At 29.8% G+C, this 12,233-nt stretch overlaps 1 protein-coding gene across 1 annotated transcript; it reads left to right on the top strand.

The window, feature by feature from the left end:
• Positions 1-132: 132 nt before the first annotated feature.
• LOC132728704 (ubiquitin-conjugating enzyme E2 R2-like) lies at positions 133-11,790 on the top strand. Its single transcript, XM_060714386.1, has 5 exons — positions 133-442; positions 2,535-2,621; positions 3,996-4,093; positions 4,727-4,861; positions 5,356-11,790. The coding sequence occupies exons 1-5, from the start codon at positions 266-268 to the stop codon at positions 5,561-5,563; spliced, it is 705 nt and encodes a 234-aa protein (XP_060570369.1). The 5' UTR covers positions 133-265; the 3' UTR covers positions 5,564-11,790.
• Positions 11,791-12,233: the final 443 nt, after the last annotated feature.

The raw sequence follows: 12,233 nt of genomic DNA, 5'->3' as shown, positions 1-12,233 counted from the left end.
TTAGTTAACTGTAGATCTAAACTGTGATATCAATTGTAAAATTGTTCTTATATCCACCCGACAATAATGATCTTAAATATATATATCTATATTTTATTTGTTTTTATTTACGACTATCACTGCCGTCTATGACGTCATAATCGCCATTACTGCGCTGCGATAGAAACAAAAGGGAAAGTCGTCTGTGATTGAAGCCAAACAGTAGCGTTATTCGGCTCTTTTTTCAGACAATCATATAAAAAATAGTAAATATAGATTGTAACAAATGGCACAAAGTCCCACAAGCGGAGCCGTTAAGGCTCTACAGCTTGAACTAAAGAAAATTGTTAGTGAGCCCGTCGAAGGGTTTCGTGTGAAACTGGTTGACGATGAAAATTTGTTTGAGTGGGAAGTGGCAATTTTTGGACCTCCTGGCACCCTTTATGAGGGTGGATATTTCAAGGTTTGATTTATTGATCTATTTTTTATTCATTTTGTCGAAATTTTATGAATATAACTCTACTTCATATGTTGAAACCAATAACTTCCCTTTGTTTTCTTTGTTTACAAAATTAAACAAAATATGACATCATATCAGGAAATGGATGTAAGGACATGAATTTATGATTCAGTTTTATAGTTGATTTTTAAAGAAAGGATGCACAATTTTAATCAAACACCCATTTGGAAACATTTAAACAGATCATTTGTAATACTAATAGGTTATAGAGGAGGTTGACAATGTTCAAATGAATAATTTATTATAAAATAGATATCCTGGTAGATTTTAAAGAAAGTTTTAACTGAATAAAAAAAACTCTGTAAAGGACCTCATATGAGTGGCAATCATCTTTGTTTTTAGGTAAGGTACTTTAAGCATAATTATGCAAATGGGCCATTACTGCTGATTCACAAAGTTATATTCAATATTTATTATTAATATGAAATTGGCAAAGTCTATAAACGGGGAAGTCAGTAAAAAAATTGTTCGTTTTTCTGTTATAAAGGTGTCATTCGGTATTTGATGAACCGCCTTCGTTTTCACTCGGTACACTCAACATTGTTATTTATGTAAAAAGTTGCAATTATTCCGTTATAGCAATACCCTGCATGTAATCACTAAATTATATGGCGGCACCCAACTAGAATTGACACTGAAAATTTTATTGATAGGTAACCGTATAGAATTCTATATATTCTGTAATTGCTTTTATTAATTTTGATTTCCTTTTAAATATACATGTGTAGTCTAAAGCCAGGCCAGATTTCCCGTATAATTCAGGCAGTTGAACACAACCATGGTCATCATACAAATGACTTATTAAGCAATTATTCGTATTGTTAAGCCATTGATTTTTTATGTTAACTCAGATAAATTTGAAATAATATCAATAAGAAATAAACATGTAGCAAACAGGGCTTTCAATTGATATGGACAACCAGAAAAGATTTTTAAAGATAGTTATGATGTTGGCTTTTATCTATAATGTAATATCATATTGGCCGTGTTTATCTGATCCTGCTTTTTCTAGAGATAAAAGAGTTCTAAGTGCAGTATGTATATTGTGCTAAAAATGTTATATATCCCAAAAAGTGACCATTTTAACATGCCCATGTGCGGGGCTGTAGAATAACATTAATGAGCTAATCATGGAGAGTGTCATTTTAACAGAGGATGAACTGATAGACTACCGGTACCTTATATATACAAAACTTCCAACTGTGACTTAAGTGGTCAGAGACACAAGACAAATGTTTCTAACAAGGTCTTTTGGAATTAAATATTAATGATTTTTGTGACAGAATTATTAGACACATTCATGCATTTTTGCTCATTGATGTTGACAGTTCTCTGTGTAGTCAATGTAAAGGCAAACTGGTGATTATCTGTATCAGCGATTTGTCAGTAAAAAATCAAATGACCAAACATATATACATAATAGGTGGCGCGATAGCTCAGTTGGTTAAACCACTGACTATCACTCCTGAGGTCCCGGTTTCGATCCTGGGTTACACCCTTGGGATTTTTCAGAGACACTTTCAGTGTTTCCCACCTACATAAAGGTGTACTGGTAAGAAATCCAGGAAATCCTCGCATGTATCAGTGCTATACACTGGGCATGTAAAAGAACCAAGGGGTCTATTCAATAAGAGCTAGGGACTGGTTCCCAGATTCCCTTGTATCTTAAAGCTGTTTCTTAAATGTATACAATGTATACCTGCCTGTAACACTTGTAAGAGGGGTTGGCAGTATCCAGAGATAGATAGATAGATAGATAGGAACAATTGAAAATGGTTTTTTCCATCATAGAGGGTTATATTTACTTAGCAAATCATGCTATATACATATGCTTGCTTATAAAATGTTTGTCTTAGTAAAAACAATCAAAATGAAACAAAACTTAACACAAGAATTTTCTTTAGCAAGGTAAAAGAATAAAGAAACTTTCGGATTAATAAAGCAATTGATTTAGGGCATGTAAATATGGCTTGAAAACAAAACAAAATAAGCAAATGCATATATATTTTTATATATTTGTAAAATTCACTTTCAGGCTGCAATGAAATTCCCATCAGATTATCCTTATTCCCCACCAAGTGTCAAATTTCTTACAAAGATGTGGCATCCAAATGTATATGAAGTAAGTATATCTAACAAAAGTTTTTTATGATCCCCATGTGATCACATGGCCATTTTCCATTATTTATTGTGTTCTTTTTTAATCTTTTGGGGGATGATGGGTTGAGGATAGACTATTTGGGACTGGGAGTTTTTTGTATTTTTTTTTCAGTTGTCTTAAACATGTATGAGTTCTATTATATGCATTATCCTTGATTGTTTTTTAAATAATATACATGAATGTAAATAGTTGTCCTACCAACAGTTCTTGTTAAATAATGCTTTTTTTTTAACTCCAGAGACAAGTCTTAATATTGCTTTCACACTTTAACATAATTTTGTGTCAGGCGAAGTCTTTGTCAAAAGTGGGAAAATTTTATTAAATGTGATATTTGCATTTCACAGTTTCATTTTTTCTGCTTACACAATGTCAAGGTTTGGTTAAACCTTGACATTTCTTTTTGTTTCTTTGTTGCTATCATGTTATATATTGTTTTGACTAGATTTTGACTTATAAATATATGATTTACCTATAAATCAATAAAATGGAGTGGTTGCTAGAATTTAAATACAGTACCAATTCTTGTCTCAAGTTGTTGTCCACTTTGAGGTAATTTTGAAACCTGAGACCCATTTATGCTTAAGGCTCATTTAGAAACTTTAGACTCATTGATGCATCTGGTTCATCAGTTTCATCTTAGAATGTTCTGATAGATCTACAAGATCAATGTTATCTGTTATGCTGTATTTGCCTTATGATACCCAATAAAGCCTAGAGAGTTGTAAACATTTTACAGTCAAGTTAACTATTGTTAAAAGAATTAGTGTACTTATATATAATTATGCAGGTTAAGTTATAAACAATTGTATAACTGAAATGGCCTATAGGTGTTTGACCTTTATATTGAATATGTGCTCTCCTTTATAGATTGACATTTACAGGTAGATAAATAATAAAATATCTGCACTATACAGTATGGACCAAGCCATGCTTGGTGATTAATCTTCTAAATTCTTCAAGACTTTTAACTCCATTTTAGCCATTATATGGTGCACATAGATTGTCAGAGCTTGAGGAGGATAGAGTAAAATTAAATGTGATTACACAGTAATCAGTCTTAATACATTGAGTCATTGACTTCATTATTTCAGAAATAACTCAATTGGAAAAGGGCTCAGCCTCTTGATAATGTTACTTTTCAAAGTGAAGAATATTCATAAATTGAAAATTATGAAAACTTGTATAGAAAATCAGACATTGACTTTCTTGAGCTTTTATTTGCAAATGAGATTATTAAAATTCAGTTCATTAAACTTTAATGATAAATGTTTCATACTTTATATTGAACTTTGGATTTGTTCTAAATGTGTTGTAATCATATTTTTGTGATTATAGAACGGAGATGTGTGTATATCTATACTTCACCCACCAATAGACGATCCACAGAGTGGGGAGGAGCCATCTGAAAGATGGAATCCAACACAAAATGTCAGGTAATGACAAAACTATAGTCCTTATTTTTTATGTTAAATATTACCTTCTGTTGTATTTTCTTTCTAAGAAAAACGATCTCTCAAGAATATAGTATAATTTTGCAAAAAAAAAATTGTTTTTCACGTGTCCATCCTCAGTGAATTGTTTTCACATACATGTAATGTTGGTCATTTTCAGAATATTGTATCATATCTCATTGGATGTCACTATTTTGACATGAGGTTCAAGTTTAATATCATGGTCATCATCATGTTTTTGTAGACCATTGGTGCTCAGTATCTTGTAGTATTGTCAAATACGTAACTCTGAAGTGTTTGCATTCAACTTTTGATGATAATATGGGTCATAAAAAGTTATTTGCACTAGTAATTTGTTTTGACATTTTGTTCATTTCATCATGATGTTCATTTTAACATGTTTTTCATTGTTACATGATTTTTATTTTAACATGATCTTCATTTTGACATAATTTTCATTTAACATCATTTTCATTTTGACATGATTTTCATTTTGAAAATATGTTATTTGACATGATGTTCATTTTGACATGATTCTCAATTTGACAGGATGTTCATTTTGACATGTTTTTCACTGAGTTTTACTTAATATTTATCATGTTATTGTTGTTTTAGAACAATATTGCTCAGTATAATATCCCTCTTGAATGAGCCGAACACATTCTCACCTGCCAACGTAGATGCCTCAGTTATGTACAGAAAATGGAAGGATTCAAGAGGAAAGGATAAAGAATATGAAACTATTATACGGTTTGTGAACAAAAATTTCGTACTCTTATTGAATTTTTTTGTTCTTTTTCTTGTTATATTCCTTGAGGTGCAATTATTTATACAGCTTCATTGGCCTAATTGATTGCTTACAATCCTTTAACTGTTATTGAACCTGTAAATAGAAGTGGCCATAAAGATTTAAATTTTCCCACAAGTTTGGGCCAGGTAAATCTGTAATTTTTTTAAAATCTAACCAAAGGACTTTGTAAAAAGTCAAGTATTTTTGGCATAGATATTCCCTTATTTTACTATTGAACAATCCAAATTCAAGAATTTTCGTTAGTATCTTTGAAATTTAAATTTAAACCTTTTTTTAAACATTGTAGTCGTCACATCGTTTTAAGTTAATTTTTGATGTGGTTATCTGTGCCATGAAAAGTTGAAGCACCAAGCAAAGTCGAAAAGTAATTTTAGGGAATCCCGGGTTTTGGGTTAAATTTCTGATAATATATCTCACTGTTTATGTATTACAGAAAACAGGTGCTTGGAACAAAGGAAGAAGCAGAGAAAGACAACGTGAAAGTTCCACTAACATTGCAAGAATATTGTGTTTCTACAGCACCCAAAAATGAATCTTTAACCGATGTTGACTTTTATGATGACGATTACGCTGATGATGACGATGATGATGATGATATGTATTACGATGACGACGACGATTCTGGAAATGAGGAATCCTGATCGTTCATTCATAAAGTGGCCATTTCTATAAATAGAATATCATCCTCATTAAAACTCTTTTTTTTGGAAAAAAACGCCAATTTTTGGAATATAAAAGCAAATATATGAAATGTGGAAATTGAGATCTTGTACATGTTTCTTTTTCTCTGAATGTGTCATAACTTGAAAAAAAAATCAGTGTAAATGAAACTGAAGGAGAATAAATGTGACATCATTTTGAAATTTACCTACATTTTGTGAGCAAAAGTTTCCATAATGGCTGTTTGAAATATAGAAAAAAACTGCATGGTAAAAAAAAACTGCATGTAGCTTCTTTACCTATGTTTTAAATGATTTTGAAAAAAAGTTGAGAGTTTGTTGCAATACTGGCATAATTTGGTATGATAGTGGTTACAATAACTTGCCTTTACCACCACTTAAATACATTATGATAATATACACTAACAAAGAATTAGGCCAGTCGTCACTTATAATCAATCTGACTTGACTATTATGTGGTATTTATAGCTTGTATTTTGTAGGCCATTGTACAAAAACAGGGTACACATACATTATCACACACCTGTGCCGCTTTTACAACTCTGTAAAAATGGTATTGCACGGTAATGCATATATTTTGAAGCAACGTTATTTTCGTTATAAACATAGCGTTACAATGCGCTAAATGATAGGGTTATGCCAAAGGCGCATCAATGAAAAATGATGATTTTTCACTTCAAACGGTCTTTATTTTTGGTCTGTGATAAATAGAATATTAAATTCGCGTAAGTTTGATACTAAATTTATTGAACACGTTGAAACATGAATGTATGATAAGTATTGCAGTAAGCTCTCAAGTTGTGTACTAGTACTTGTGTAAGTAAAACAGCAACAGTTTATAGGGATTATATTATAATGATTGTAAAGTGATGAGAATATTTATAAAAGTATTAATTTGTACAATGTATACACAACCACCCCCTTTATATAATAATAACGGTGATGAAGTCGAAAATAAGCTTTTTTGAAAATGAGAGAGGGTGATATTATTTATGATGTAAAAGGGGTGATATATATGTAAAAGGAACTTAAGTAAGGGAGTAAAAGTGTGCAGTTTTCATAAGGTAGAATTGGATTTATGAAACTATTGTATTTAAGAAAAGTACAGTAGCTTCATTTTAAGGTACATGTATATAATTACTTACAGGTTACTTTTTTGAAAATTGGTATTTAATACATGTATAGAACTTAACCTGGGAAGAAAAGGAGGGTAAACAATGTAGAAAAATATTTCTCGATTTCCCTCGTATGTTAACTTCATTTGAAATCTGTAAGAAACATGCATGTAATGGTCAAAAATTGAGATTGAATTTTAAATTTATCCACAATGGGTATAATTATATACATGTACTAGATCCTTAAACCTTTGATGTTTATCATGAGTTAGTATTTTGAAGTAAAGACTTGCAACATATCATGTTTTTAATTGATCAAAAATTTTGTTATTGTGTAAGAAAAAAACATTATTTTCTGCTGAATCTCTTCAGAAATTGAATAATAATGAAATAGTCTTAAAGTTAACAGTCATTTAACTTTACTACTTTAAATTCAAAGATTGATACTTTTGATTGGATAATGGTTAATTGAATGCCTTTTGATTTGTTGTTACCTTAATTAATTACACTTTACATAATACATAATTAGAAACAAAGAAGATACGAAGATTTTACAGTGAGAAAGTTCACAACCTCTTTCCTTTATTGTTGAGGTAACTGCCGAGAAGCTTGATTAAACCTGGAATCTAGGTAAAGGTCTGAACATAGGTTAAAGCCGGAATATAGGTTAATGTCTGAACATAGATTAAAGACATTTTCCTGAGTTTTCATATAGACATATAGGCAAAATTAAAACTGTTCTTTAAACTTGGCACGTTATTAGAATATGATAACAGAAACATTTTAAACAGAAAAAATGGCAAACATCTAGGTTAAAACTGGGGCCTATGTTGGAGCCTTACTTGTTCCTTGACTATTGTCACATGACACAAATTCTTGTAAGTGCAGGAAAAGCACTTTACTTGGGCCATAGAAGCTACAAGGTTTCCTTTCAAGCTGAAATATTTATAATTTTCATAGACAGTTTTATGATCTCAATTATAAATTAATATAGAAAATCATATTGTTGATTCATTAAAACATAAGATGCCAGTTTGGAGTTACAATACAAAATGTGCATCATGATATGCCATGAATATATTGTTGTCATGATGCCATGAGTATATTGTCATGGCAACCAGCACATAATGTGTAGTGTGACAGAAATCTATACAGTTGACAGCTCTAGGCTGTTCTTTTTTATCTTGACTTTGAACGTGGCTTGAAAACTTGACAATGTTTTCACACAGAATCTGTCGGCAGAAAGGTGAAAGAAAAAGTATGCAACTTTTTCTCTACCTTTTTTTTTTTTCCAAAAAAAAAAAATGAAATACAAAGAAAATGTTATTAGTGAGTAGCTGGGGTAGATATTTGATGTTGTTATTTGTTGGACATGCATGGAGAATTGTGAATGTTGTAAACATGTTGAACACTTCTCACATTTACTACAGATTCTTGTATTCTAAAAAAAAATAAGTGAGAATGGTGTCGTTTTCTGAAGTTTAAGTTTAACAGTTTGTAAGTGGTCATGTGACCTGCATTATTTCATTGTGATTGTAATGTCAACTGAGTACGAGTATTAGCTATAAAACCAAGTTTCCATATTGGATGACTATATTGATAAGTACTCAACAGAATGGAAATGTCAAGTTGAAAGGTGGTTAAGCCAAGAAATAGGAAAAAAATTGTCATCTTGATTTGCTTTTTTACAGTATTTTTATGCTTGGATCTCGTGTAATATAAAATTCACCTTCAAAATGATAACTAGTAATAGATCAACTAGTATGAATAGTTCTTAAATAAATGTAACATCTTTGTAGGATTTTTCTTCATTTTTGTTTTCATCGCATTTAGGGCGATCTCCCCTTTTTTTCAGAATTTTAGATATAAGAATCTGTAGTATTTGTTATTTATGAAGAACAGATCTAGATATAGTAGACAAAACTTGTATATTTTTCTTTATTATAATTATTGATTAAATATTATTATAATTATATAAATATATATATATATATAAATTTGCTGAGTTTGTACCACGTGTTTGTTTGTTGTTAGAAGTTGGGTCAGGAATAAATTTTATTATACATGGTTGGGTTGAATGTGTAGCTTTAGGTTAACAGATGTTGATCCAGGTATTTGTTAGGTTTATATTTCGATAAGGTGTCAGTTGGGTATATAGTATTTTGATAAAAACACAACTTTTTTTTTAAAGAACTTTTTATGACATAAGTCTAGTGAAATAATAATTTTCAAACTGTTTTTACTGGAGGTGAACACATAAAGTGCGACAGACAAATTAGTTTGTACTTCATGTGCTAGTAAGAAGTCAGGTGGAAGTTTCTTCCTCTAGAGTCACCTAAATGATGTGTGTATGTATTTTAAGGGATTCCTGATAAAGTTTTTCAGATGTTTTTTTTTTTTTTTGCATCTTACTTTCTTCAAATTCTTGGTTTCAGCGGCTTTTTGTTTCTTTTATTTTCTTTATGGTGAATATCATATGGGAAATTTTTTTCTGATCTAAGACCTTTTGGTCACCTTAAGGTATTAATGTATTCTATTAAATCAGTCCTATTTATAATTATACAGGACTTAACTTTGTGGCATACTGTTTTCTATTTTAATCTGATAGGGGTATTAGTTATTCTGTATGAGTTAAATGTGTTTGATGGAAAGGTGTGGGACAATCTGTGTTTATGTTAAACCAGTGATGGTTTCCTCCGTTGTAAATTGGGTAATATTTACAAGTTTCTGTTTACTTTTGATATTTTTTGACTAACTATTGTTAATGCAAGTATTGGAAATCAGGTTAATAGTTTTTGTTCTAGTTATGTACATGGTAACAGAAAGTGTTTGGGACATAAGCAGTTTGGCATATATTTTTTTTTTATTATTATTATTTATTTTTTTTAATGCTAATGTGGGCATGAAAGATTTTTGACAGAATTTTTTTCCCAAGCTCTAGAATAGCATTTTCATTCAAATATTAATTATAAATGCATGAATTATAATATAATATTTTCAAAAAATACACATAATGTGCTTACAAATTATTTAATTGATGATTAACTATTGATATGATATTGATATGTGCCCTGAAATATTAAATTTTTTTAAAGATATAATGCGCAAATTTAAAATATTTATTTTTTCATGTGACAAAATTTAGGCAAAGAATGCTTCTTTGCATAAATGGTTAGTTTTTTGTTTGTTGATTATTGTAAGTAATATCCAGTATATACAGGAGGGTATAATTGACCTGGATATTGTAGTAATTTCATTAAATTTTGCATTTTGTGCTTTTCTTCGATGAGAAACCCTTATTTGCTGTTAATTTTATTTGTTGTTTATTTATTTTTAAGTTACAACTGCCAGCATTGTATGATATGGGACTTTTGTGTGTGTGTGTATTTTCTACTTTTCATTATTTTTGGTTTTCTAACTTGCTATTCTTGACTTGGCTTTGGTAGGTATAATACATGTGTTTTGTGTGTTTAGGTTGTCAGTTAAAGAGGTTACATTTTGGTTTTGAGCTTTTTTCTGCGCACATCAAACCTTTAAGTACTTGCAACAACAATAACTTTGCTATGCCATATAATCAGAAATATCTGCCCAGCCAGTCATATTTGACCAGGCTGTGATCTGTTGGCAGCTAGATTTTATGATTTGATATTAAAATCTATCACATTTACATGGACAGTTTCAACTCCAAAGCAGGACAAAGCCTCTACACAATTTCACAAAGGGTAATGATTAAAGGGCATATAATGATTTACAAAATTTCCAATAGCAAAATATGTGTATGAAATATATTTTTTCAAGAAAAGATGAACTGTCATGCTTTTACCATATGGTGGTATCTAGAGAGTGTTTCAACATAATACAAATGTGTGTTTACATCTTTGCTATTTACGGAACATTAAAATTATTTATATCTAAAAGAATGAATTGTTCCCCAGAAAAATATCAAAATGTTGGCAGGTTTGGTGATGATCTTGTGCATGAGTCAAATGCTCTATAGGACATTTATAGACCTAATAAATTCTTTTATTGTTGTGACTTTAGCTTATATAAGGTTACACACATTTATTCTACAGATTACTGAAAAGCCTTTGATATAGTGTTATAACTTTATGATTGAATTTGGATACTTACATATCAAAATTCATGCTATTTCTGTAAATTATCTGAGAATTTTTTTTCCTTTTTGAACAAATATCAAACAAGGACGACTTTTACCAATCTGATTCCTTCTTTTTGTTTCAAATGCTAAGTTATATTTCATTGTTTTACCCTTCTGCTTACAAAATACAGGCTTTCTCTGTTTTTATGTTGGAAAAAAATATATATATTCTGAGTAATTTACCATTGAAAATAAGTAATGTTCATTTTCCTGGTATAACACTTTCTGATGAATATGTTTATATATGTAGAAGTATAAAATCATCAGAACAGTTTGTGATTCAACTGAATCAACACTAAAAAAGTGATAATTTTGAAAGGAAAAAAAATTGCATATAATCTTAATTTTCTTTTGAGCTGTATATACATGTAATGGCTTAATATGAACTAAATATTCAAATTTTCTGTGTAAATTTTGCAAAGTTTTAAGATAAGAAATATTTCTGAAAGATTGTGTATTTATATAGAAGTAAAATAGATTGATCTGCAATGCAAAGTAGAATTGTTAAAAATTTAATTGTTGACTTAAGGAAATCAAAATCAATGTGAATGTATGTTATGGTGAATTTTTAGTTCAATTGTGAGCTGATGTAAAAAAATCAAATTTTTTCTCCTTATTTTTTTTGTTTTTGAAATTCTATGCAGTTGTTGACAACTACATGTATATTACAATTGTATAAATCCTGGAAATTGATAACATGTGAGGTTTTTTTTTGTTTTAATGTACAAATCCCCATTCTCATTGGCTTATTTGTAAAAAAAGAAAATACTGAAAATTTAGCGAGCGTTTCATTGTGTACATGTACGTAAGAATGGTTATATTAACATGTTTTTATCTCACAGATTTTGCATTATTGTCATTAATTTTTGTGAATATTTTTCACTCCGAAGAATATTAAAAAAAATTGAAAATAATCTGTATCTTGTTTTCATTTTCCCTTTTTAGTTTTACCCAATACCAGTAATAAATTTTCCCCTCAACTTGAAAAATATTTGGCAGTTAAGGTTTTTAGATTTAACATTCTGCTAGGGACATCCAATTTTTACAATACAAGGAAGAAGTAAAGATAGCTATGGTGGTTCTATTCCGGTTCCTGAACTAAACCATAGAGGCATCAGAGGCTTTTAATCACCACTGTTAAACTAAATGTTTTCAGTTCTTATGTTATTATGAAATGCAATAATGGTCAATCATATTTAGCTTGACTATTCAATTTAAGAACTGATTATATGTGTAACTACATAATATCTCATGTACCACTGAGATTCACTTGAAACTTATATGAAATGCAATAATGGTCAATCATATTTAGCTTGACTATTTAAAGAACTGTTTATTTCAAAATTATATGTGTAAC

This window comes from Ruditapes philippinarum, unplaced genomic scaffold, assembly GCF_026571515.1.
Source record: "Ruditapes philippinarum isolate M1 unplaced genomic scaffold, ASM2657151v2 ctg4675_1_1_1_1, whole genome shotgun sequence".
NCBI lineage: Eukaryota > Metazoa > Mollusca > Bivalvia > Venerida > Veneridae > Ruditapes > Ruditapes philippinarum.
Note: the sequence above shows the minus strand (reverse complement) of the source record. Positions and strands in the feature narration are given on the sequence as shown.